At 46.2% G+C, this 27,629-nt stretch overlaps 1 protein-coding gene across 1 annotated transcript; it reads right to left on the reverse strand.

Annotated features, from left to right (window-relative positions):
• Positions 1-14: 14 nt before the first annotated feature.
• LOC310800834 (CUB and sushi domain-containing protein 2-like) lies at positions 15-27,629 on the reverse strand (the record flags this gene model as incomplete). Its single annotated transcript, XM_083664739.1, has 15 exons — positions 15-344; positions 983-1,088; positions 1,606-1,774; positions 2,038-2,220; positions 3,743-3,856; positions 9,948-10,192; positions 11,744-11,750; positions 14,416-14,604; positions 17,291-17,500; positions 17,830-17,946; positions 21,971-22,040; positions 23,627-23,745; positions 26,425-26,548; positions 27,040-27,204; positions 27,558-27,629. 15 exons carry the CDS (start codon positions 27,627-27,629, stop codon positions 237-239), a joined length of 1,998 nt encoding a protein of 665 aa, XP_083520865.1. The 3' UTR covers positions 15-236.

The following is a 27,629-nucleotide window of genomic DNA, read 5'->3' on the forward strand; positions in this document are numbered from 1 at the left end:
TCCAGTGTTTTGTCCTCTTCTGAGAGCACCGACCTCCCTATGTGGAGGGGTTGAAGCGCAAGAGAGTCCCTCTACTCAAGTAAATAATCATCTTTATTTATTGAGCACATCAAAATAGTCTTACAAAGTGCTCCTTGAGGAAGTCAGGGTTGGGGATGTCGGGTACGGAGCAGTCGGGTCCAGAGTAGCCGGGGTCACACACACAGTGGGTGCCGCCCACACAGGCCCCGTGGCCGTTACACATGTCTTGACACTGAGGGCCGATGTAGATGTTGTCCAGGGCCCAGGTGGGAGGAGCAGAACCGGTAGCGTAGAAACTCTGGTACCAACGGAACCTCACTGACCTGGATGGAGAGAGAGAGAAACAAAGGAAGAAAGAAAGAAAGAAGATGAATAGAGAGACAGATAGAATAGAAAGGATGTAAGACAATAGAGTACCACAGGGATGATGTATTTTTGTAGTGGGAAGGCAGACGTCCAGGACATGTTGGATCCTCAGGGGAAAAGTGAATGGGGTTTTAGAATGGGGATTTCACTTAAATGCATAAAATAAGGTCTGTGGTTAACAAAGATGTATGGGAGTGGTAATTTGTGTTCAGCAGGATCATTTTCACAACGTGGATCACTTGTATGACTTTTGAAGTTTTCTGAAAATCGTTTCATAAAAGTGATTCATGTTTGTGAAGATTATCATGCTGAACACAAATTACCAATCCCATAAACCTTTGTTAACCACAGACCTTATTTTATGCACTGAAGTGAAATCCCCGTTCTAAAACCACACCTGAAGATCCAACATGCTACTTCCAGACTCATTCCTGCAGTGCTCTATACATTTGACTGTAACACAACATGTGTTTTTAACATCATCATATTCTTTTCTTTTTATCATAATAATTGATCTTTTACATAAGTAGGAAATCATGCATGTTCCTTGTGACTTCTATAAAAAGAAAAGTCACTGGAGGCTGTGTTTGTCTACCTCAAATTGGATGATGGTGTTCTCATTGACGTCAATGTCCCTGGTGGTAATGGAGTGTTCTCCAAGCTCGCTGGAGACAAACACCATGGCTGACTCATCCTCCTCCCTGCACACATACACACAAACGCACGCACACATACACACAAACGCATGTACACATACACACAAACACACGCACGTACACATACACACAAACGCACGCACACATACACACAAACGCATGTACACATACACACAAACGCACGCACGTACACATACACGCACGCACGTACACATACACGCATGCACGCACACATACACACAAACGCACGCACACATACACACAAACGCACGCACGTACACATACACGCACGCACGTACACATACACACAAACGCACGCACACATACACACGCACACATAGACACGCACACATAGACACAAACGCACGCATGTACACATACACACAAACGCACGCACACATAGACACAAACGCACGCACACACACACACACACACACACACACACACCCAAAAGGGACTGTCAAGGGAAAGCTCATCTAGTTGCATTTTTCAGCACCATCATGCATCAATGAAGACAGAAGAAGACATTCAAAATGAACCGAGCCTTTGTTGTTTTACTCACAGGCCAGTCTTCTGGTAGGGGCAGTAGAGGCCAGTGTTGCCCCCCGGGTAGAAGAGCCAGTTGGACTCGTTGGGGCCTTCTTCAAAGCCATCTGTTACCACTGGTGGGTTGTGCAAGGAGCTGCCATCAATGATGAGATCATCTATTACCCAAACCTCCTCCTTCTTACCTAGAGGGCACAAGGAAAGAGAGAGAGAGAGAGAGAGAGAGACTCACACATCTACACTGGGAACATGGCCTGAGGATGGCGACTATACGCTGTGACCTCGTGGAGTGGAGATGTGTGATGTGATCAGATGAGTGTTACGTGAGAGAGAGAGAGGGAGAGAGAGACAGGGGTAGGGTGGGGCAGACAAGAGGGAGTGGAAAAGGACAGATGATCTGAGCTTCTGTGTTGTTGTGCGTGTGCTTCCACGGCATGTGTCCACTCACCTCCGTTGTATGGCTGCCAGAGTCTGAAGCGGGTGGCGTTGGTCTGGGCGCTGGCGGGCAGCGGCAGGTGGAGGAACAGAGTGTCGGTGGAGGTGGGGAAGTAAAACTCATCCAACAGCAGCCAGCTGATCCCTCCATTCACAGAGTACTGCAGCAGCACTGAGTGGGAGCGCTCTGGAACACCTAGAAAAATCCATACAATCAACTGTTACAACACAATTGAGACGTACACAATTTTGATTTATGCCATACAAACACCTACTGTATACCAAAACTAATCTATATTCTTAAAGTCGAGGTGAACCCGTTCGTCACGTGCATCTGAGTCCGTTTCAGACTGAAAACAAATTGAGAGGTGGACTGATAGAGAAAAGTTACATCACATTAGCCTTTATTTGGACAATCACTAGTTATTAATATATTCATATACATTTCCATTTTAGTTACATATAGTTATGACACAGACATACTTCAAATTTAGATGACCTGTGTACATACACAGATAGACATCATATTTGGATAACCTGTGTACATACACAGACAGACGTATTTAGATAACTTGTACCTTACATTTGCAGCTCCTCTCTATCGCACACTGTGCCCTGTCACCGTGCCACGGTGCTCTCTACAGGGCCAGAATAACAGATAGGTTGAGTCTACAGAGTAGCCTTCAAGTGTGCGTCAAGACATGTAATCTGATGTGTGTCCTATAATTATCTTTGAGTTTCTGTTCAATGTATGTAAGCCTGTGTATCCATCCGTGAATATACAAGAGTGCATCTCTTGGCCAAGATCTATGTTCAATACATCATATCAGACGACTTCTTCTGACTCCTGGTTCCATCATTTCATTTCAACTAGTTTCCTTCAAGTGGTTCACTGTTTACCTTTTGGCTGTGAAATTTCATTCTCTATCACGGACCATATACGGTGTCGATGATTTGATTTGACAATTCTGTCGACTGGCTTTGGCATCGGCCAATCCTGCCATGTTCCACCCCCAAATCTGGTGGGATTCAGCGTGTTGTCGTGCTACGTGAGTGGGATCCGCGGAGTACCAGGCAGCCACCGGCTTCGTGCGGAGCGAGTGGACAATCCGATGCACCGGTGCTGCCCGCCCGCCTGGAATCTCCGAGAGACGACCCCTGACAGCCAGGGAGGCTGTCAGGCTCGGAGGCGCGCGCCATTATCGTTATAAATGTAAATAATATTCCTGGAATGCGTGTTTTAACTGTATGCCTAGAGTAGAATACAGTAAGTGACATATTATTTCTGAGCTAGATTTTCAGCCATGGAGATGATACAGATACACAGGCGTGTTGGCAGGGCTGTCGTCAAAACCACCGTAGTCCAAGTCTATTCCAAGACACAATCCAGTCGAGTTGGATTTAGTTCCAATGGAGGTCGAAGTCAAATCAAGACAGAGGCCAGATCGAGTGCTATTCAAGAGTAAAATAAGCAATAAACTGTCTTTCCAAATGTAAAAAAAAATAAAAAAAATGCTAGATTTTTTTTTCATAGGACGGAAAAAGTCGACACAATGTCCAATAGTGTCCGACAAGTCAGAGTCAAATTAGGCACAAGACAAAATCCAAGATGTCAGGAAAGTGGCCTTGAGATTGGATTCAAGTACCACAGTCCTGATATAGCATTGGTTGTGTATGCTGTAGAGGCACTTCCTGTAGTCTGTTTGGAGCCCACTCACCATCACATGAGGGCGGAGGCCCCACAAACTCCAGGTAGGTGGCCAGCCGGCAGGTGAGGATGTTGTTCCCACTCAACTGGTAGCCGGGAATACATCGGTAGCGCACAATGTCACCTGAAGAGAGAGAGAGAGATGGAGGAGAGAGAGAGAGAGAGAGAGAATCAGAGTTACAGACAAAACAATGGCAGTGACCCAGATGATTGATGCAAGCGTGTGACAATCAGATCTGTCAAGGCAATTATGAGCTGTGATTGGTCAGATTAACTGTCTTAAACAGTCCCATTGTTTTCGTATGCACGTTTTTCAATCCGTCATCTGAAAACACAGACGGCTCCCAGCTCGCAAAAATCTATTGACTGATGCGAAAAACGCCGAAAATCGAACCTCGTCCGAAAACTTAAATGACGGACGTAATTGTCGGACTCGGTGTGTCACTAGTCGTGTTTCCATTACCCTCACAAATGCGCAAAATCTAAATATCGCAATAGAAATTGGGTAATGGAAACACGTAAATTTCGAAAAACCTCCCAAATATCGAAAAACGTTTTTGCGCTCTCATGAGGTGGTTTTTCAGACGTGTCGATATAGCAGTTTATCGCAAAAGTGTAATGGAAACAGTTTTTTCGCATTAGCACGTCATGTGACCCATCTTCTCCTTTGGAAAATGAAAGGAAATTAGGGAGAAAGGGTTTGATAAGTCGTGGCAAAACCTTCGCAGCAAGTGGAAAACTTTGAAGCAACGCTACCTAGCAGAAAGACGACTGTTGTGCAAAAGCGGAGCCGGAAAATAGATCATGTTTAATGGGAGAAATCGATCCATGCCTGTGTGCGCGCATTTGGCACAGCGGCGAGATGATCGGCGGGATGAAAAGCACACCGGTGCGGTGCTGTTGACTGAAGTGATTAATACATTACACACGTTTCAGGTGCAATGTTATAATTATAATACACGATATTCTGCCTATTGCACCATATCAGCCTTCCCCCCCTCCTCCATCTCTAAAATGGGACAAGTTGTAGGCTATCTTTTTTCCTCTGCCTGTCGCGCTCACTGCATTCACCGCAGCCCGCAACATGTTCTTTTGAATTGATAATCAGGCTCGTTTATATGCGTTGTAACTTCATGTGGTGATTTGCATTGACCATTGGTTGGATTTGAGCATGCAGGGGACGGGATATGGGGCAGATCCGCGTGCGTAATCACTGTGGCAGCTGCTGGTAACGGGAATTGCGAAACTCAACTTCAATGGAAACGCCTACAAGTCGCAATTGTACATTGTCGAAGTTGTAGAAATATCGCAATTATTTTGCGAAAAACTGTAATGGAAACACAGCTAATGATAATTGACACAAATGAGGTTGTATTCTTTTTTCCGCCGTGCGTCAATTTCGGACGAAAACACGGACTTGGTGTGCAAAAGCTATTATGGTGATATTCTTTCCATTTGATTGCACCAGTAAGAGTCCAACAGATGTCAAATGAAAGATGAGAATCCACAAATTCCAATGGTATCAGTCTGATCACGCTACGCCCAAAACTCACTGAACTAGCAGCCGAAGAATAACACTTACTGGCGTGACAGGTGGCGGCAATATGGTACTTTGAAACAGGTAACACCTGCAGTTTAACTGTCAGTCATAGCCACCATTTTGACTGAAATACTGCAACAAAACAGTGCCCACCGCTTTCATAGAATTGAACACACCCCAGCTGATCCCTGTAACGTTAGTAAGCCACTCGCAACAATAAACACACTCCGATACCGAGAAAAACAACAACGAAGGTGCAAAGCCACATATAGTTCTAAGCCAAATAACCTAGCTTACTACTTTGATTACCAAATACATTTAGAAAAAGCAAATATGTAGAAATTAGTGAATCAGACACGAGATGGGAATAGCAGCTCAAGTCTCAAACGATGTCATCCGGTGATAGTTACGTCAACGCGTCGACATGTCGACTACTTCATGCGACCCCCTAGTACTGAAGCCAAAGAACTTTGAGAACCACTGGCCGAGACTAAAGCGAAGCCAAAGTGGTTTGATAAGATAAGAGAAACACATTAAAGCCCACCCTGTAACACAAGCCATAACGTGTTGATACACACCCCTCAGCAGGCCTTGGCCTGTACACTGGAACTGACACAGGGCCACACTGGCCTGACACAGGGGAAACCCACGTGTGTGTCGGTGAGAGACAAAGTTAGAGTTAACAGCGGGGGAACAGAGCCATACTGAATCCACATTGGGGCCCCCTGGAGATGAAACGCTATACGTCAGTGTCTCTGCCTTGGTGTTGCTGAATAATCACAAGCCAAGGAGGTATGCAAATAAACAGATAGGTAGAATTAATCTCCACTGTCTTGCAGGGAGAATGAGAGCACCTGCTCACAATCCCTCTGGCTCTCTGATAACTTTGTCATCATCATTCATTTATATTGTTGCCCTGGAGCTCCCTGGGTAATGTAGTTTGGCTGTGAGTCAGCATTCTATACCGTTGTCTTTTGGGATGTGTAGTCAGTGTAACAGGGGCAATGTGTCCCCTGAGAGGGAAGGGTGTGTGTGTGTGTGTGTGTGTGTGTGTGTGTGTGTGTGTGTGTGTGTGTGTGTGTGTGCGTGTGTGTGTGTGTGTGTGTGTGTGGTTATTTATGTGTGTTTGTGTTTGTGTGTGTGTGTGTGTGTGTGTGTGTGTGCGCGGATGTGTTTATGTGTTTATGTGTGTGTGTGTGTGTGTGTGTGTGTGTGTGTGTGTGTGTGTGTGTGTGTGGTTGTGTGTGTGTGCATGTGTTTGTTTGTGTGTGTGTGTGTGTGTGTGTGTGCGTGTGTGTGTGTGTGTGTACTATGCGTAGAGCTTCCTGGACTATTCTGAGACGTGTTATTAACGAGAGCTGCCTGAGTCTGAAACTGAACTGGCAGTAGGATGCACTGCTTAAAATATTATGCGTCCTCCAGACAGACTTGGACCACCATCTAACACAAAACAGTCACCATTATCTTTGTTTTTGTGTGTGTAGCCTATTTGTAAATTATTGCATTTCTACTTACCAATTTTAAATTCCTTGCTGGCCATCAGGATCTCTGCGTTAGGAATGATTGGAGGAGGCAGGCAAAACTGCAATCTGTAGGCTTTATTGAAAAGAATCCAAAATGTGAACAGAGTCAAATTATATGTAGAGCATGACATTTGGAAGTAAGATCAAGTAATCTACTTTACATACCTTGGTAGTTGATATGAAACAGTCCGCCCTTTTCTGTGTTACTACGGAAACGTATCAGCACCTGATTGGATGTACTGCTGGGCGGGTCATTGGGCTCTCCGTCGGCGAAGACGCCCAGTTTCCTGGCCGTCTCCTGTGGGCCGTCCCTAAACGGAGAAAAAGGGTAACGCATCAACTAGATGCAACTTTGATTGGACAGTGACGATAATTCACCCTGGGGATTTTCTGTCCGCAGCCACTAGCCTACAGTAGTACTCACCCTAAATCCACCATGGAAGCACCTAGAGGCTCTGCGACGTGTATCTGTCAGAAGCCCAAACCATGCCACATGCCAGATTATATTCAAGCATCTTGCAACAGCAGAATAGCACCAAGCTGCTCTCACTTCATCATACCCAAAACAATTACCCCGGGCTGCTCTGGGTGATTATGTGGAAATCAGGTAGAGATGACAGATACACGTGGAAAGACGATGCTGGATGGTGCTCTTTCCGCTAAGTGGCGGCCAACGGGAGTGTATCTGGAAGCTGTGGCCCAGCCTTGGCACTCCCCCGGCGCGGGCACGCCAGCCAGATTCCTGCCACCACCATTCAGCTTAAAAACCATGTGTCTTTGGCTGTCAGACTGGGCCTGGGAGATTACAAGCAGCTCTGGAAACGGCTGGCTAGGGACCGCCGCCTCACAGCACACTCTGGCCAAGCCGCCATTACGGGGCCCATTTCCTTGGCTCAGTAGTTCAATGGATAGACACACAGCGGTGGTAACTGGAAACTGGGGAACACAATACCCTCCATGTTGGCTCTGGATGAGCTTATTGGGAAGGATCAACACAGTTGGGGCTGTTTGGAGGGAAAGAGGGACAGACGTGTACAAAAGAGCCACAATAGGACAGAAAGTGGACATGTTGGACGACTTGGTGACGTAAACTCTGGGATGAGAATCATTGCAACACTATCTTACAAGCAGCTCCATCAGCATGTGGTTGTGCATTTTATTATACCATCTGCAAAAGATAGATGGCGCCCCACACCATGTGGACCTGTGGTGTGGACCGTGTCAGGTTGCCAGGTTGCCCCACATCATGTGGACCTGTGGTGTGGACCGTGTCAGGTTGCCAGGTTGCCCCACACCATGTGGACCTGTGGTGTGGACCGTGTCAGGTTGCCAGGTTGCCCCACACCATGTGGACCTGTGGTGTGGACCGTGTCAGGTTGCCAGGTTGCCCCACATCATGTGGACCTGTGGTGTGGACCGTGTCAGGTTGCCAGGTTGCCCCACACCATGTGGACCTGTGGTGTGGACCGTGTCAGGTTGCCAGGTTGCCCCACACCATGTGGACCTGTGGTGTGGACCGTGGCAGGTTGCCAGGTTGGCTGACAGTCAGCTCACTGAGAGCGGGGACCTTTGGAGGGTGTCTCGGGGAGAGGGGATCAACTGGGACTGGCAGCCATCATGCATATGGCCGTGCATTACGGAGGTGATGAAAGGAAGCTTTGGCTCTCGACAGTCGGTCAGGCACGAAGAAATACACCTACCAAGCAAACCCCCTGATAGCAACAGAAACACATCAACACACAGCACAAACACACACACACACACACAGGTCCACTGACCCACACACACAGCAGGAGAAGGAAACCTATCCCACTGTACTCCTAAGCACTGATTGGCCCTTAGACCATGACTAAAATACAACGTTATGGTAAAGTACAGGTGCCTAATTTTGCTGCTTATTATGACCTTAAGCATTTCTTCATGACTGTACATGTTACTGTTACTGTATGTATGCAATGTCATTACATGTTAGCGTTCTCTGCACTGATGTGTCCTAGTTGCAAATTCTCATGCAAACTTAAGGCAATATCGCTTAACTCATTTCCTTGAAGTTACACATGTATGCACATTTTCTGATTCTGTCTGATCATTATGCATCCAATTATGGAGGGTAGTGAATGTGAGGCGTAGAAAAATAATATGAGAAAGCAGACATAAATTGGACAAAGGGGATGGTGGTGAGCACATGGCATATGTGATTGAATGCACGTATGTCACTCTGTGGCATTCGTGCAGTCAAAAGCTAAAAGCAGCGTGTACCCACATGTGCAGCATCTATTGAAAGGAACACGAGATGCAAAGCCACATACAGAATCCTGGGAATGGAGAGAAAGGAGGGAGCAGGGAAACTATGATGAGAGGCACATAGCGGATTAGCTAAATGGACCTTGACTCTCGCGCTTTCAAGTGATAGAGAACTGGCCCCAGAGACGGGTCAAAAAGAAAGATGGAGGCTTGAAGAGAAGGAGTGGGAAGCGATTGGAAAGGACACAATGTGGAGGTGATGATAAAGAGAAGAATGGAAATCCAGAGGAGTAGCAAACATTTCTATGGCACTGAAAAACAGCATTGAGAGGAGCCAGTTCAGCATCTCGCTAAGCTGGCCTTGACATTTTGGCTTGGCTATTGCTGGCAAACAGATTGAGATATCAGTTCAGTTTGCCCACAAATGAAATGGAACATTTTCTCTCTTATTTCCCCCCTTCTACACAAGGGCAGACAGAAATGGATTAAATAAAGGCCTGTTATAGTGCGCATGTTTATGTGCATGATTGTGTCTATGGGAGAATAAATAAATAAACAAACAAACAATGCTAACAACAATAAAACATACATTGAAGAATGAATAATAAATAGGTAATAATAAAGGAAAATGAAAAGTAAATAACTAAATAACTAAACTAACTAAATAAATAAATAAATGGTTTGTATGTGATATTTAGACGTGTCAGCTATTGTAGTATGGAGAGTCCGAGCAGTGCATCAGGGCTGCCTATTCCACAGTTCAAGTATGTAGATCAAGTTTTCCTCCCAGAGGCAGAGTGGTCAAATTTGAGATTTAGACCAGTTTATGGAATAATGTGTGTGTGTGTGCGTGTGCGTGTGTGTGTGTGTGCGTGCGTGCGTGCGTGTGTGACAAGAAAGGTGACTACCGTGAGAGAGAGAGATGTGGTTTTCTTTTTTAAATGATCTGAGGTCCACCAAACAGCCAGCTCTTGCCAGAGGGTGATGAAGTCGTGTGGCCCATGGACCTGGAGCAGGGTGAAGTTGATTTTTACCCCCAGGCCAGGAGCCACAGTGATCAGCCAGGAGCAGTCGGCTGAGCTGGGGTACTGCTCGGGATACCCAGGGGAGAAGATAGTCCCATTGTCTGACGTGATGTTCCCACCACAAGGAACTGAGAGGGAGAGAGAGACAGAGAGAGAGAGAGAGAGACGGACATAGAGAGAAATCAGAGAGAAGGAGGAGGGAGAGAGAGAGAGAGAAATCATATGCATATCAGTGGGTCAGGAATACAGCAGGACACGTATGCATATTTCCAGTAGAGTGTCTTTTTCTGCTTCCCCTCTCCATCTCTCTCTCTCTCTCTGCTCTCCTTCTCTCTTCCTCTAGTGGCCCAGTGCTTGTCTGAGCTAAAGATTAGCCAATAAAGCCTGTTAGTAAGCGGGGAGTTGGACGGAGTGTTTTGCCAAGATAAGACCTCAAGCCCCTCCCACTGGGGCGAAGAGAAGGAGTGCGGAGACGGTGGATGAGGCGGCGAGAGGTTAGCGTGAAGTCGTGGACTTTTGAGGAGTGTGTGTGTGTGTGTGTGTGTGTGTGACAAGAAAGGTGACGAGAGCATGTCTAAATCTACCAAGACTGGAACAAACTCTAAACTCTCCCCCCACACATACCTGATGCCCTGAGATGCAAAACACGCGCACGCACGCACACGGTACACACACATGCACATGCGCACACACACACACACACACTCTCTCTCCATCCACTGCACCTACAGCCCCAAGTCTGCATGAAGAGAAATTGCAACTATTTCATATATTCCTGGGGAACTCAGGAGGCTCAGACCAACTTAATGACATGAAGCCTCTCCTGACATTCCCGCTGGTGCCAGAGGAGAAAGCCCATATTCCCCGTGGTGGGCCAGTGGGAGGAGCCAGGGAGCGGAGGAAATCTCATGAAACCCAGATGGGACATTCAGCTTAACGGCACACCCCGAGATGCCTATGGGTATAGGATCATTCCCATAGCATAGATTGCATTTTTTAGCCCTTGCGTTCTGTGTGTGTGTGTGTGTGTGTGTGCGTTTTATACAGCAACCTGCCCTGAGGTAGACTGGCCTCTCTGCTGCTGCCTCACCTGTTAAATGAGCTATCGATCAGACCCATTGATTAAGCCCTGGACGCTCTGTGGAGGTGCACCTCTTGCTGACGTCACTGACTGGCAAGCACAGGCATATGTGTGTGTGTATGAAATAATGTATGTGTGTGCAGCATTGGTAGTAACAGAATTGTACAGTAACGGCGTTAGATATTCTAAATACAAAAAATATCACATGCATTCATGTGTGCTAGTTTCATCCGCTCCACAAACAACAACAAAAACATTTCTATTGGTTCTTGTTCGCTTTGCGCTTGCCTCCCTTTCATTCCCTTATGTGATTGGCTGAGTGGCTTGACTGTCTAAAGGGAGACACTGCAAGTGAGAGAAGCTGTACAGGCAGACTGTACAGTGTTGTTACATTGCGGGAAATGTGATTGAAAAAAAGGTTTTATAGCTCAGATATAGCAACATAATCTAACAATAACTAAAAGCAATCAGAATACATTGCTGAGTTTGGTCATCGCAGAGTGACTGATTATCCATTGCACTAAGCAATATTATTTTATGCATTCTATAACGATCATCACATTGTGGACAAGAGGTTAGCATTTAGCTAGTTACGTACCATAAAACTGAAAATACCACACACACCAAACTGCCAAATCACCAGAAACAGTATATCTGAATGTAAAGCAATATTAAGATTCATGTAGGCTTGATGCTATTCTATTTCCCATTCACAAAACGGAATGCGTGGTAATGCCTGCCATCGGGAATTGGATCTAGACGAATCTTGCTTGCTGCCATTGGACACAGCGCAGCCAGGGTCAATTGGCTTTAAAAGGAGCATTCACTTCATGGCTGAAGACTGATGGCGATACCGGTGTAGTTTGGCCCTATGTGTGACGTGAGAGAGAGGGAACGCCATGGAGGAAATGCATCAGGGTGAAGATAAAGTGAGGAGAGCAGTGGAAACAAACATCAGCCTGCAGAGAAGGAGGAGGAGGAGTACAGAGCAGACTGCTTTACTAGCTGTGTTTCCATTACAGTTTTTCGCAAAATAATTGCGATATTTCTACAACTTCGACAATGTACAATTGCGACTTGTAGGCGTTTCCATTGAAGTTGAGTTTCGCAATTCCCGTTACCAGCAGCTGCCACAGTGGATCTGCCCCATATCCCGTCCCCTGCATGCTCAAATCCAACCAATGGTCAATGCAAATCACAACATGAAGTTACAACGCATATAAACGAGCCTGATTATCAATTCAAAAGAACATGTTGCGGGCTGCGGTGAATGCAGTGAGCGCGACAGGCAGAGGAAAAAAGGTAGCCTACAACTTGTCCCATTTTAGAGATGGAGGAGGGGGGGGAAGGCTGATATGGTGCAATAGTCAGAATATATCGTGTATTATAATTATAACATTGCACCTGAAACGTGTGTAATGTATTAATCACTTCAGTCAACAGCACCGCACCGGTGTGCTTTTCATCCCGCCGATCATCTCGCCGCTGTGCCAAATGCGCGCACACAGGCATGGATCGATTTCTCCCATTAAACATGATCTATTTTCCGGCTCCGCTTTTGCACAACACGTCTTTCTGCTAGGTAGCGTTGCTTCAAAGTTTTCCACTTGCTGCGAAGGTTTTGCCACGGTTTATCAAACCCTTTCTCCCTCATTTCCTTTCATTTTCCAAAGGAGAAGATGGGTCACATGACGTGCAAATGCGGAAAATCTGTTTCCATTACACTTTTGCGATATACTGCTATATCGACACGTCTGAAAAACCACCTCATGAGAGCGCAAAAACGTTTTGCGATATTTGGGAGCTTTTTCGAAATTTACGTGTTTCCATTACCCAATTTCTATTGCGATATTTAGATTTTGCGCATTTCTGACGGTAATGGAAACACGACACCACATGGCAGAGGTGATCGAGTGGGGGGACGCCTTGGTAATGTGGAGGCAGGTAGGTGAGTGCCAACGAGGGAACGAGAATCAATCGACTAGTCTCTCATGCACCCCGAGGGGAAATCTATGCAAAAACTAGACAGAGAGAGAGAGGTGGGGAGAGAGAGAGAGAGGAAGAGAGAGAGAGGTGGGGAGAGAGAGAGAGAGGAAGAGAGAGAGGTGGGGAGAGAGAGAAAAGGGGGGCAGGGGATATAGTAAAAGTGTTCAAATGTAATTTGCTTCCTTGGCATATTAGAGTAGTAGATGAGAATATAGAAACAACATTAATAATCATATTAATCATATTAATAATAATAATAATAACAGTGAAGGTTATACTTCCCAAAATGCAGGCAATAGCAGGTTTTTGTTTGTATGTGTGCATTACGTACTGTAATCAACGTTCACTCTTCTGTACTATAAACCCAGATGATGACTGTCCTTGTGAAAGGAAGATGGAGTGAGAACTCCATACAAGTAGGAATGTAGGAAGCATTAGGAAACACGTGAAGAAGAAAATGATCATGTGACACTTTTTTCCCCTTGCAAAAGACAGTAATGTAAAAGAGGAAGAAGAAAGTGAGTGTGGCAGCAGTGAGTTAGGCAGTCAGGTGTGCAGTCATTCAGGTGTGTTTATCCCATTAAGAGTGAGCTGTATCCTCTCTTCATCGCCTGCTGTATCATTTCCTCACACCAGGCCACTGCATTAAAGCCAATTCAATTACACTCACAGTCAGAAGCATCAGGCTGCCTTCGCCTCCTCATTTTGGACAGCGAATAGACTCACATGTATGCACGCACACACACACACACACACACACACACACACACACACACACCGCACGCACACACAGCAGGACACATTACATGGAGGCATCCACACTCAGGCACATACACACATAAAACCCACGCACACAAACATGTTGTGACTCCCTACTATGATCCTGGCAATGCTCTTTTAGCCTCCAGCTTCACACAAATATTAAAACAGCTACTCCCTAACAAACTTAAATAGCTGTGAGATAGTAATCCCCTCTAGCTCCTGTTATCTCTCTGTTATCTCTCTCTCTATTTCTCACTCTCTCTCTCCTCTCATCGATCTCCCTGCTCACCCATTCAGTGTCCACAGTGTCACGGCCGTCACCCCCGTGCTGGAAATGTACCTAAATTCTAACCAGGAAGTGATTTTTACGTGACATGGTTTTGTCTTTGGGTGCACGAGGCAGTGAGGGAGAGAATACGTCTTTATCTTTGGAATGAAATGTGTTATGTGTGCATATTAATTGGACAAGATATGAGCAAAAAAATAAACGAAATAAAAAAATCAACAACTCCTATCTCGTACCTTCGCAGCGAGGGAAAGGGTGGTCCCAGTTGCGGGTGGTGCCATGCTCACAGGTGAGGATGGAATGTCCCATTAGCCGATACCCCGGGAGACACTCGAAGGAGATGGACTGGCCCACGTTGAAGCCGGCCCCCACCACCACGCCGTAACGGAAAGGCTCCGGGTCCGGGCACTCCTGCAGCTCATAGGCTGAGGGGGAGAGAGGAAAACAGTTCAGTGAGTTGCCTCAGCCAAACACATTGCAGAACACAGCCTTAAAAGGGCTCCCTCCGTGCACAAACACATGCATGAACTGGCCATCACACCAAGAGGCCTTTGTTTGACGAGAACAAAGATGACATCAAACTAGAGCAGAGAAGCGATTGCCTCCGAATGCATTCAGGTTCAATGAACAGAGCTGCGGGTACGGATGAACAGAGCTGCGGGTACGGATGAACAGAGCTGCGGGTACGTATGAACAGAGCTGCGGGTACGGATGAACAGAGCTGCGGGTACGGATGAACAGAGCTGCGGGTACGGATGAACAGAGCTGCGGGTACGGATGAACAGAGCTGCGGGTACGGATGAACAGAGCTGCGGGTACGTATGAACAGAGCTGCGGGTACGGATGAACAGAGCTGCGGGTACGGATGAACAGAGCTGCGGGTACGGATGAACAGAGCTGCGGGTACGGATGAACAGAGCTGCGGGTACGGATGAACAGAGCTGCGGGTACGGATGAACAGAGCTGCGGGTACGGATGAACAGAGCTGCGGGTACGGATGAACAGAGCTGCGGGTACGGATGAACAGAGCTGCGGGTACGGATGAACAGAGCTGCGGGTACGGATGAACAGAGCTGCGGGTACGGATGAACAGAGCTGCGGGTACGGATGAACAGAGCTGCGGGTACGTACGGTACGGACGAGCCACCTGCTGCTCTCATCGCTGTTGGAGACAGCCGACTGCACGGCACGGCTCCCGCTCATTTGTGTGGATGTGTGAATCCTCCACTGCAGCGTGAAACTGCGGCATCCCTCCCGCTCTATTTTCGTCTGTGATATTCTCTTTCTTTTTGATTTCCCTCTGTACGTCCTTTTCCCCCACACCCCCCCCCTCCTCCTCCATCCTTCTCGGGCTCTCCTCCTACTCATCCTCCCCCTCACTCCTCGTTCTCTCTCCCTCCCTTTCAGCTTCTGAGATGGTCTCGGAGAGAAGTTTTCTCTCAGCAAAAAAAAAGAAAGAAAATAAATAAATAAAAAAAGAAAAACTTGCCAAGGGCGGGTTTGCTGTTGCTGGAGGACTTTGATGCAGTCATCAGAAGTGTGGGTACATTACCCCAAACCAACCCCCCCACCCCCTTTTTTTCCCACTGGATACAAAAGCTGAGCATGCAGTGAGCCTTGAAGAGCCGGGATATAAATATGACTAAAGAAATTGATTTCTATGGATTATAGCGTCGCTTTGTAAGAGATAAGTCATGCAAACACTGCAAAAGGGGGGCATTTCCGAAGAGAATGCTTGATTTATATGCTAATGTACACATAATTATGTAAATGCACAACGCCACCGCTGGATTTGTCGGTGCGTTTGTTGAATCACAAAACACAAACTTTCGGTGCCTGTTGCTTTAACAGACAGGGGACGGAGTGTATCCCCTGCAGCCGTGCCTTTATACAGTGAAGCCTTTCATTGGCCCATGGCGGAGAAACCTCTGAAGTGATTGACTCGTGTTATATACAGAGATTTATAGATCTTTGGGATTTACTGGCTCTGCAGGTTGATTAGTTTGATACATGGAGTTCTATGGCTAATTCAGTACTGTTAGGGGTTTACATGCATACGGGGGCCAACCCACAGTGAAGTGACACCAATAGTTCCTAAATGAACTGGCAGACAATAAAAGAAACGGTCCCAGGGATGATGAATTATCATTCTGCTTTGGTGAGTCATGATTCATCCCTATAACCTTCATTCTTAGTTTGATTGTCTCAATTCAGGCAAATGGCTTTGCTCATTATAATTAGATTCAATGGCCCTCTGCTGAACCAAATGTAATCACTTTGTTTACTGGAAAGCCACATTTCAACGACTGCACACAACAAATATTGCTTGAAGTGGCCAGGAAGCTCCAGTCATACACCACTGAGTGCTACACGGTTGGATCAAGTTGCAGAAGAAAAAAAACAACCACAGAACTGATTATATATACAGAAGTAGGCATCGAGCGTACATAGGCTCGGCTGCTGCGTGGCCTCACCTGCCCTATTGGCACGTGCGGGCATGTGTGTGTGTGTGTGTGTTGCTCACTAAATGTTATTGCATCAGTGATGTCACAATGTCTCCTTTTGTGTGTGTGTCGTGATATCACTAATGACATCATCAGTGTGTGTGTGTGTGTGTGTGTGTGTGTGTGTGTGCCCCCCTATGACATCACTGATCAGTCTTGTCACAATGCCTCCTTGTGTGTGTGACCTCACTGATCAATATTGTCACAATGTGTGTGTGTGTGTGTGTGTGTGTGTGTGTGTGTGTGTGTGTGTGTGTGTGTGTGTGTGTGCCCTAATGACATCACTGATGACATCATCACTGATGACATCACATCATTAGCTAATTAGCCTAATTAAAAAATCTGGCATAGCTGTGGTCGAACACAGAACTTGAAACAAACAGCCCACATACTCAATTTTATAAATAGATAGATAGTAGATGCATATGCATGCATGCATGCATGTACTGTATGTATGTATGTATGTATGTATGTATGTATGTACTGTATGTCTAGAGCAGGCGCAGGTTGGCTGGTCTGAGCCCAAGTTTACTCCCATGCTTCCAGAATGTCTTTAATATGATCTACTGATACCATCTTGGTGCACCCTGCCTGCTTGGTCTCTTACCCTGGTACTCAAACCTGAAGCCCGGCTTGTTCTGCGAATGGTCACTATGGAAATAAACTGTGGTCTCATGGGAGGTGGTGAGCAGGGAGGAGGGGACATCTTGGCCACTGAATCGGCCAATCACAGTGCTGGTATCCAGGGGGCCGTTGCGAATCTCCAGGAAGTCATGGTTGGCCTCGGTGGAGAAGTTGAGGAACTGAAGGTGGGCTCCTGGAAAGGGAAGAAATAACATCACGTCTTTTAGATATTTGATCCTGAAGTCTATTATTTGATGGCCTTTACAAGAAAATGGCATTATGAAAGTGAATGAGAAATGCCCTTCTTCTGCAACAGCTAATGCCGAGGTGCAATTGAGCAATGGACACAACATCTGGAGCTACTCAGTAGCCATGAATAGACATAACGTCTGGAGCTACTCAGTAGCCATCAAGAGGTGAAATAGTTGCACTGGGCAGCTCTCAGGTGACAATGAGTGTAACCATAATGAGTGTGAAGCAGAATAAGAGCAGCATGTTGGAAGAGGCTCTCCTGATGCTCACCATAACCAACTGGCAGGTAGATTCTCCAGGTGCAGTCACTGTTGCTAGGGTAGTTGCCGGGGAAACCAGGGCTGAGGATCATGCCCTCCATCTCCTCCCGGATTCCACCACATTGAGCTAGCAGAGGGGCAGACGGAGTGTACCATGAGCATACGGAAACAGAGGGGTGCTTCATCAAAATAAAGTTAATATTGCACCAGGAGGCAGCTTTAGTTAAATACAGCAGCTATTCGTTTAGTTGGAGAGGGGAAGGGAGGAGAAACAAAAATCATGAAAAATAGTGTGTTATAACATAGTTATAACAATATAGACTACAGTCATATGGGGTTTTATTAAAGACCATTAACTCATTGAGTGCCAGCCACTTTTGGAGAACGGACGCTCCCAGTGCCAGAGTTTCAGAGCGTTTTCAGTGATTTCTCGAGGCCCACAGAATATTGTGTGATATTACTATGTAAACACTGAACACGCACAAAGAACGATGAGACTCTATTCTATCATCTGCAAAAAAAAGTTTATTGATCCCATTTTCCGTTCTTTAGTTATGAGCCGGAGAAGATAGCTTGATTCATCCAAAAATAGCAATTTTTTTCTAGAAGCTGAGATAATTGGCCTTTTGTGAAATTAATCATTTCAAGCACATCACTGACTCTGAAGCTAATCTTTTCTAATGTAGTCACACCTCAAAAATAATTTCCTTCAATAAAACAGTTTAGGCCAGGGAATTTTGTTTGGCAGAATAATATTTTTAGCTACAACCAGCAGCGCTGGCCCCTGCGTGCGCTGCTGGTTGCAGCTTCTTGCTGGTTTTGATTTGCTGCTGGTGGGTATCGGATATTCTGGCTTGCGTTTGTCAATCCTGTCCTGCTGCCTGGGTCTGTCTGGGTGTTGCGCGCTGCTCTGCGTGCCCCCCCCCCCCCCCGCCCCGCCCCGCCCCGCCCCGCCTCGCCTCAACTGCACACTCCTCCTCCTGTCTGTGGTGGCTCTCTGCTGAGTTTGCTGTGCGCACAGTGAAGGGTGCGGAACAGCCAGGCTTTTTTACAGCGTTCCGCGTGTGTTTGTCACCGGCAACGATGCTTCCAGTTGAGAATAATAACAACTCCACGGTGTGGATGTGCAGATGTGCTGTCGCAACCGACACGGAGCGGCTCAATTGTGGGAGCAGATTGGCTGCTGCAGGCACAGCTGCAGTAACGTGCTTCAGCATATCGATGCATACGGATGCGATGCGATTTCCGTTTCCATAACGACTTCTTCTTTGTTTTTTCCTTGCCTTTCTGTTATGTGGAGAGCACTGTCGCCACCTAAGGGTTCTGTAAAATAGGTTATAGACCTCCAATAGCTACAATAGTTGTACCAGAGATGTATCAGGGATTGATCCACGTCCCACCGTCAAAAAACGCAATTGACGACAACCGTCGTCATTGGCACTCTACGTCAGTATTTGAATTGACGACAGCTGTCGTCATTGGCATTCAATGAGTTAACGACACCAATATTTTCCGAATGAAGCTGCAGATAGTCTAGAATCTAGACTGATGGTCTACAGGTCTACTTGACAGGATTAAAAGCCTCTGAAACAGAATAAAGACTGCCATATGACACTAAAAAACTCCTAAAGAAATAAAAATCGGTGGGTTAGCAGCGCTTTGAGGTAGGGTGAGACCAGTTTTATTGCACACACACTGCGATCCCTGAAGCTACTGACCAAAACACATCAACCACACCAGTCTGGTTTCTCTTTCCATTTGAAATACAAGATAACAAAAAATCACTAGCTGTGGTCAGGGAGAAACCATACTGGAGGGGAGGCGGACAGCAATGATTGGCCGATATCTTATGGCCAATATTGGCTAAACCTTATCACCCACTATTGAAGTAAATTGTAACTGAAGAATTGCATAGTCTGGGTTTAAATTGACACACCATGGAGCCAGAAAAAAACTAGAACGACCGCAACGCGGACTTATGCCTCCGCCATTAGTTCATTCTGGAGTCCAAATCGCCATTTGAGGCAAATTGGAAGAGATTCCGTCAAGGCGCTCCTGTGATGTTGCGTTACAGAGCTTGGAAATTGGGTGTGTGAGAGGTCACAGTGACCTTGAACTTTGACCACCAAAATGTAATCAGTTCATCCTTGAGTCCAAGTCGATGTTTGAGACAAGTTTGATTAAATTCCGTCAAGGCATTCCTGAGATATCGCGTTAACAAGCTTGAAAATGGCGTTGGAGAGCTCACCTTGACCTTTGACCTTTGACCACCAAAATCTAATCAGTTCATCCTTGACTCCAAGTCGATGTTTGAGACAAGTTTGATTAAATTCCGTCAAGGCATTCCTGAGATATCGCGTTAACAAGCTTGAAAATGGCGTTCGAGAGGTCACAGTGACCTTGACCTTTGACCTTTGACCACCAAAATCTAATCAGATCATCCTTGAGTCTAAGTCGATGTTTGAGGCAAATTTGATGAAATTCCGTCCAGGCGTTCCTCAGATATCGCGTTAACAAGCTTGAAAATGGCGTTCGAGAGGTCAAAGTGACCTTGACCTTTGACCTCCAAAATCTAATCAGATCATCCTTGAGTCTAAGTCGTTTTTTGAGGCAAATTTGATGAAATTCCGTCCAGGCGTTCCTCAGATATCGCGTTAACAAGCTTGAAAATGGCGTTCGAGAGGTCACAGTGACCTTGACCTTTGACCTTTGACCACCAAAATCTAATCAGATCATCCTTGAGTCTAAGTCGATGTTTGAGGCAAATTTGATGAAATTCCGTCCAGGCGTTCCTCAGATATCGCGTTAACAAACATCGTACGGACGGACGGACAGCCGTACGGATGGACGTACGTACGTACGGACGGACGGACAACCCGGATCCATAATGCCTCCGGCCTGGCTATCGCCGGCGGAGGCATAAAAAGACAATTTACCTTGCAACTATTGCAGAGCGTGGAGCACTTGGCTCTCCACTAGCTATATCAAGGTGGCGAGGCAGAGGCCTCAGTCTGCCAACTTCTCCTCTTTCTCCCTCTCCATTCATCTTTAACCACTGATGGATTCACTGTGTCCCTGACTGAAATTAATACTGATTAAAAGAGAGGAAGGGATCGAGAAAGATGACAAGAGAGAGAGAGAGATCCAGATGTCGAAATAAAAAAGATGAAAGGACGCTTAAACTAAGAGTAAAAGGAATTAGCTGACTCAAGAGAAAAAACTAAATAAGAGGTGCTGAGAAAAAGGGAAAAAGTCTAACACAGGGAAGGAGATTAAGAAATACAAGAGACAAACACCCTACATAAGTCAAAGGAGGGGGAAAGTACAAAGAGAAAATCAGTGTGCTGTACCATTGTGTTTCTATAAGGAGCAAGGGGTTAAATGTTATACTGTGCCAGCAGAAAAAGCCCGGGGTAATCAAGAAACTGCTCATGCCTGTAAACGCAATGAATCTCCCCTCGACTTCAACCAATCATGGTCTGAGATGGAACTAATTAGGCAATAGTAGGTCGTTCCAATAAGTGCAACCCGTTTGTCAAGGCGCTCGCTCTCACAGAGTCTTGGGCAGAGAGACTCGAGGCGGCGCGATGGAGAAGGCGCCTAATGCGCTTTCATGCACCGCGTGGCCTCGAAAGCGGAGCGCGGAGACACACCGAATCCATATTCAAACGGGCAATAGCTCAAGGATGCGGTCAAACGCACACAAATCCAGGCAAAAACACAAACGAAACGCGCACCGGCGCCTTCTCTCCACCGGAGTCTAACCTTTACCGCTTTGTTTATACGTCTCCGGGTTTCCTCGTTCTCGCGCGGATTCGAGGGGCTCGGCTACGCCTTGCATAGTAAGCCGGTGCGTCTTTCAGAGCGGTGAGAGGGTAGCGTTGTCACCTATGTGGTTATATGCTAATCACATGCTGCTGGAATTCAAAGGCTGGAGGATGAGATGGGCGGCGAGCAGCGTAAGCCCTTTCCACATGGGACCTTGGCCCGAGACTCTTTGCATAATGCGTGGCATAATGAGCTGTCAGCGCGCCGGGCCTGTTACCTTGGGCAGTGGGTGGAAAGGCGAAGGATCCCCGAAGAAAAGCAGAGGTAGAGCGGGGAAGGGAGAGGAAGAGGAGGAGAGGTAGGATGGTCTTTTTTTTTGTTACCTATGCAGAGAGGAGGCGGGTAGTTCCATCGTCTGACGGTTCCTGGCATACAGGAGATGTGCGAGTTGCCCTACAGGGGGTGGGCGCACGCACACACACACACACACACACACACACACACACACAGACAGACACACAAACACACGCACACAAACAAAGAGAGAGAAAAGAAAAGAACAGGCAATCAATTCATTTGCACTCCCCCATTGTCACTCATGCGTCACTCCAACTCTTTGAACCTGCAATCTATCTCTCCACGTGAGTCCTCTGTCTGCTGGGTTTCTAATGCTGAATGCATCTGAAGTGACAGAACAAGAGAGTGACGCATCACAGGCTTATCCAAGGATCATACAGAGAGCAAAGCAGAGAGGCCAGATTACAAGGAGCCGCAGACTGATCATGTGCTGCTAAAACAAGAAGCAGGAGAAAAGCCTTTTTTGTTGCTTTCAAAAGCTCTCCAGCTCTCACAGGCTAATTGTGCACACGGATTAAAAAAGACATATTTGTGATGTCAGAACATAGGATTGGACCGACTCAGTTGACCTTTCTGGAGATGCATGGAGATCCACAGTTGGAGGAATATGTTAGCTGCCACTGTACTGAGCCGTAGGAGGTTGGATCTCAAAGCCAACAGCAGGACATCTTGTCTGAGAGTGAAGTCATCTCGACTGTAAAAATGTGCTCCTTGCTCACATGTCCCAGTGGTCAAGTATTGCTACTGCAGCGGGTAATGATGACATCACGCGCTTGTGAGCTGGTGGGATGACTCTGCGTTTTTCATTTCCTATTTTCCCTATCTAATTATCCCCATCTATAAAAATAGATTTGTACATAGTTGACAGCTTCGTGGATACTTCCATGCCCGTCCTGTGCAAAGCACTCAAAGGTCAGGTGCATTAAAACATGAACTGATACTACTCGATAACTGATAGAGGACACATTAAATGCCACAAAGGGCAACCTTCATAAACGCCCTACCTCGTTAATGTGATTTTAATGGATTTTGGACTGTGGTCAGTAAATGATCATGGACACTTGAGATTAATTACAATGCTAGCCTGACCCCGAATGTAAGGTTTCTTCCAGGTCACACAAGGCAAGGGTTAACAAAGTAATGAAATGAAATGAGGTTGTATGAGACTGGATTAGCTGAACTAATGCGCACTATAGGTTTTCTGAATGTTCAAAATTATATTATCAATTGCTCAACAGCCTCAAATTTAGCTACTCATGGAGTCCATCCATCCAGTTGTCAGTCAATTTGCAAGGTCACGATCAGGATATAAACAGGAAAGCAATTGTGTCATCTCTCAATCTGCCTTTGGAAACATCAAAATTAACTAAGAACTGTATCTGAAATGTCTGTAAACATGCTAGTTCATCCAGTCTAACCTGGTTTGTCAACCGCTGTGAAACAAGATCATCGCTCGAGGAGACAACTGAAGAAAATCAAAGCTGACAGGGACACAGAGTGGCGGAGATGGATTGACAAAGGAAGACGATAAAGGTTTTGGAGAAAAGGTAAGCAAGCCTATACAGTTTAACCTGGCCTGCAATGCTACCCCGTGACCTGAGGGGCGAGCCGGGAGCCGGGGGTAGATGTTGGAGGGCTTGTGTGCAGGGACTGAAGCATAGTGAAGCCAGGGGCCCTGTTACCTGCAGAGTATATCCAGGTTGACACTGGAAAGACACCACGTTGTTCATCTGAAGACGCTCCCCAACCTTGATGCCGTTCATGGGCACCACAGGCTCTGGGCAGTTGGTTAGAGACACCGCTGAGAGAATGAAGGGGGAGGGGGAGGCGGAGGGCGGAGCACAGCAATGTAAACATGATCAAGAAAAATCAGCAACAAGGTTTAAAAGATGACAAGTCTATGCAGAATTTGACTGAAGAAGTGGTTCTCAAAGTGGGGTCTGGGGACCCCCAGGGGTCCTTAACTCATTCTCTGCCAAAGACGTACCCGGACGTACTTTTAACAATGGCGTTCTGTGCCAAAGACGTACTCGGACGTACTTTCATGTTTTGGCTGTTTACATTACATCAGACACTTTCCCAGCCTGTGACATTGTTTCAGGTCAAATTGATAAAGGAACCCGCTAGTTTAGTATTTATGGGTGGAGCCTGTGGTCGAAACAGAGTCCGATCCAGAGTTCTCGGCTGGCGACGATGGCGAGGAAGACGCCAGCGTTTTTGTTATTGCTCCACGACGGAGCGCCATGGCGACGAAGGCTCCCCTTCACAGCGTTCTGTGACACAGATGAATCGGAGGAGGAGAAATGGGTGCCACTTGGAGAGAGCAATGACGATGGTAAAAAGTAGCCTATTTTTTGTATCGCGTTTGAGATGAAATGATCACACACACACAACATTCGAGTATAATTGTCACGCATTGTTTATAACTTATGCCGCCGGCATGACTCGCTTCACGTTTCCTCTTGCCAGCTCTCAAGGGAGAGCTCCCTTCACACTCAAGGGAGGGGGAATCACATGGATACGTCAAACGCGTCAAACCGCGTCACACACCCGTCCCCAGCAACCAAGGCAAAACATGTGTCACATAAACATTTCAAAGTTTACAGCACTAACGTAGCTATTGTGTGATCTTCTGTGCTAACGTTAGTTATGAGAGGTAACGTGACAGCAGGTAATGTTACAGCACTCGTTATTCCTGTGTGTGTGTGTGTGTGTGTGTGTGTGTGTGTGTGTGTGAGAGTGTGAGAGAGAGAGTGTGTGAGTGTGACCACATAAGGGTTCGTTCCATTTGTTTATGCTTTTATCAAGCTAAGACCGACACAGCTCCCTCAAATACATTCTCTTATTTTTTATTTATTTATTTGGGAAAACAAATACTGTATATGTCTGATGTGTCACTGAGGCAAAAAATAAAAGGCTCAAAAGAGAGTTCTGCTTGAAACGGTGCCCTTCACTAAAAACCTCTTTTTCTCCCATTTATGTCCCAAGGAGGGCATTTTTCGTGAAAACAAGCTAACTTCCACTGCTTGTAACTAAACAAGGAAACATGGTCGAGTTTCAGTTTTTTACAAGGGGTAAGAAGAGAGTCTCTGCTTTATTGTGAGATATGTTGTGTAATTTTATTCCTAGCACAGAATATTCTGTGGGTCCTGGAAGATCAGGAAATATGCTCAAAATCCTGGCACTGGGAGCACACAGACCGAAATGACCCTGGCAGAGAATGAGTTAATAATAATCTGTTTGAGACAAGTCCTATATAAATCATTAATTATAGAAGCCTTATCTGAAATCAGAGCTTATAAAGTGTTTCACATTAAAACAAAGAAAGTTATAGTCCAATGGAAATTTGATTACAACAATTACATTAAAACTAGTCTACAAAAATGCTAAGGTTTAAAATACTGTATGCCACTGAATTAACTGCCCCCCCCCCCCTGTATATGGTACATAACTAACTGAAGTGAAATTGTGACTTAAAACAAACTACTATTTATTGTAATGATTTAGAGATGTGAAACCATTTTCAATTGCATAGTAGTGCAGGGTGAAAACACACACCCGAAAGACAAACTGTTAACTCAGAATCTTACAGCCTCAGAGTTGTTCTTCAGCATGACGTAGTTCCCATCCAGGTGGACCTCGGCTACGCTCACAGCATCGTGCTCTGTTGAGTGTGAGGACATCTTGCAGGCAGGCGAGCTGAGAGGGGCTGGGCCACAGGTGCAATCTGGAAAACAACATGAGCAGAGATGGATTATTACAAGCACTTATAGGCCCGGACTGTCTGCCACACTGACCTGCTTTCAGCTTGCATGAACCTGCATCCAAACAGACAAAGAAGAAGAAGAAGATCCACCCAAAGCACCTCCGGGCTGGACGTGGTCAGAAACACACTTGGGAGGGGGTATGGTGGTGCAGTGGTAAGCACTGTCGCCTCACAGCTCGAAGGTCCTGGGTTCGATTCCCACCTGGGACGCTGTGAACGCTGAAGGAATGCGTGCCCGTCCGCATGTCCTCGAGTGCCCACCGCCCGGGTGGGGTCGTCAAAAGGGCCTTTCTGTGGGGAGTTTGCATGTTCTCCCCGTGCCTCCCGGGAGTTTCCTTCATATAGGAACTCCCTTCACCAAAACATGCAATATCCTGGTTGCTGATGTGGTGCCTCCTCTGGTCGTTAGGGGCGCCTGTTCGGAGGGAGGGGAACTCGTTGGAATAGCGTGATCCTCCCACGTGCTATGTCCTACCGGTGAAGCTTCCCCTGTCAGATGAAAAGAAGCGGCTGGCTAACTGCCCATGTCTCGGAGGAAGCATGGAGCCAGTTTCGGCTCTCCCCAGATCGGCAGAGGGTGGAGCAGCAACCAGGATAAATAAATTAAATTAGCACTAATGGGGGATAAAAATGGGATAGAAAATCGGGGGGGTGGGGGGCATTTCGCATTTATTTAGGACAGTAGTCTTCAGTCTGCCTCCCCCTCTCTGGTACTGCTGGAGCTGGGAGCTGAGGCTGAAGCACTAAGCTCCGTCTGGAGCTTAGTGCTTCCCAGTTTGTCTCTGGTGGCCGATGCAGCGTCACTCTTGTCCAACGCAGCCTGCTGGGCATTCTCGAGCTGGAGTACGGAGAGCATGCAATGCAAACAGACACCTTTAGGACATTTAAAAGCATTCTAGTCTGCTATTTCCGGACAAACATTGATTGGGGGTTAGGGGTGTCAAACATAATCGATTATAAGATGCATCGCGATGCGGACGTGCATGATTCTGCATCGATTCACAAATGTCAAAAATCGATTTAATTATTATTATTATTATTTATTTATTTTAATAATCAAATAAAATATAATGGAAGTACATGCAGTTGTTTATTTTAATTATGGATCATAATACAATGCAATTCCAAATGCAATTTTATTTTAAAAGTAGCCACAAAAAAGAAAGTGAGAAAAAATCATGTATTGGGGAACTAAAGTGATGCATCGATTTAAGATGCCTCAAGATGCATCGATAATCGAATCGAATCGTAGCCCTCTGAATCGTAATCAAATCGAATCGTGAGGCCAGTGAAGATTCACAGCCCTATTGGGGGTGTACCTTGACTGACAGTGTAGGTCCTCTCTAGCTCGTCTTTGTACTGTAGGATCTGTCTCTCGTGCTCGTGGTGGAGTTGTGGCATTGCCTCAGACAGTTTGCTCTCAAACTCTCGTCGTCTTCCCAAGTCCACCTCCACGAGACGGCTGTCGTGACGGCTCCGGAGCTCCAGGATCTCCTACAAGAGCACACACACACACGATACTGGTTGGTCATATCTAACCGTCAAGCCTGTGGCGTCCGGGTAGTGTAGCGGTAGATTCCCTGCCTACCAACACGAGGGTCGCAGGTACGCAGCCCCGTGTTACCTCGGCTTGGTCGGTTGGTTTTTTTATGACAATTTTTCCCCCCGTATATTTCAATAACATAACATCACAGACATTACAAAGACAATACATAAAGTAAAACAAGCATTTACTGATGCACAGTACTAAAAATAGAAAAAAATTAGAAATTAAAAAACACATGACAAGAAAAGCAAAAACAAAAAATAAACAAAAAATTGAAATAAAAAGATTGTGTACAGTGTACATGTGACGTTTCGAGCGACTGCTCTTCCTCAGACATGATGTCCTCCTCAGACATGATGTCCTCCTCAGACAT

The sequence above is a fragment of the Poromitra crassiceps genome, assembly GCF_964638095.1.
Source record: "Poromitra crassiceps genome assembly, contig: HAP1_SCAFFOLD_97, whole genome shotgun sequence".
NCBI lineage: Eukaryota > Metazoa > Chordata > Actinopteri > Beryciformes > Melamphaidae > Poromitra > Poromitra crassiceps.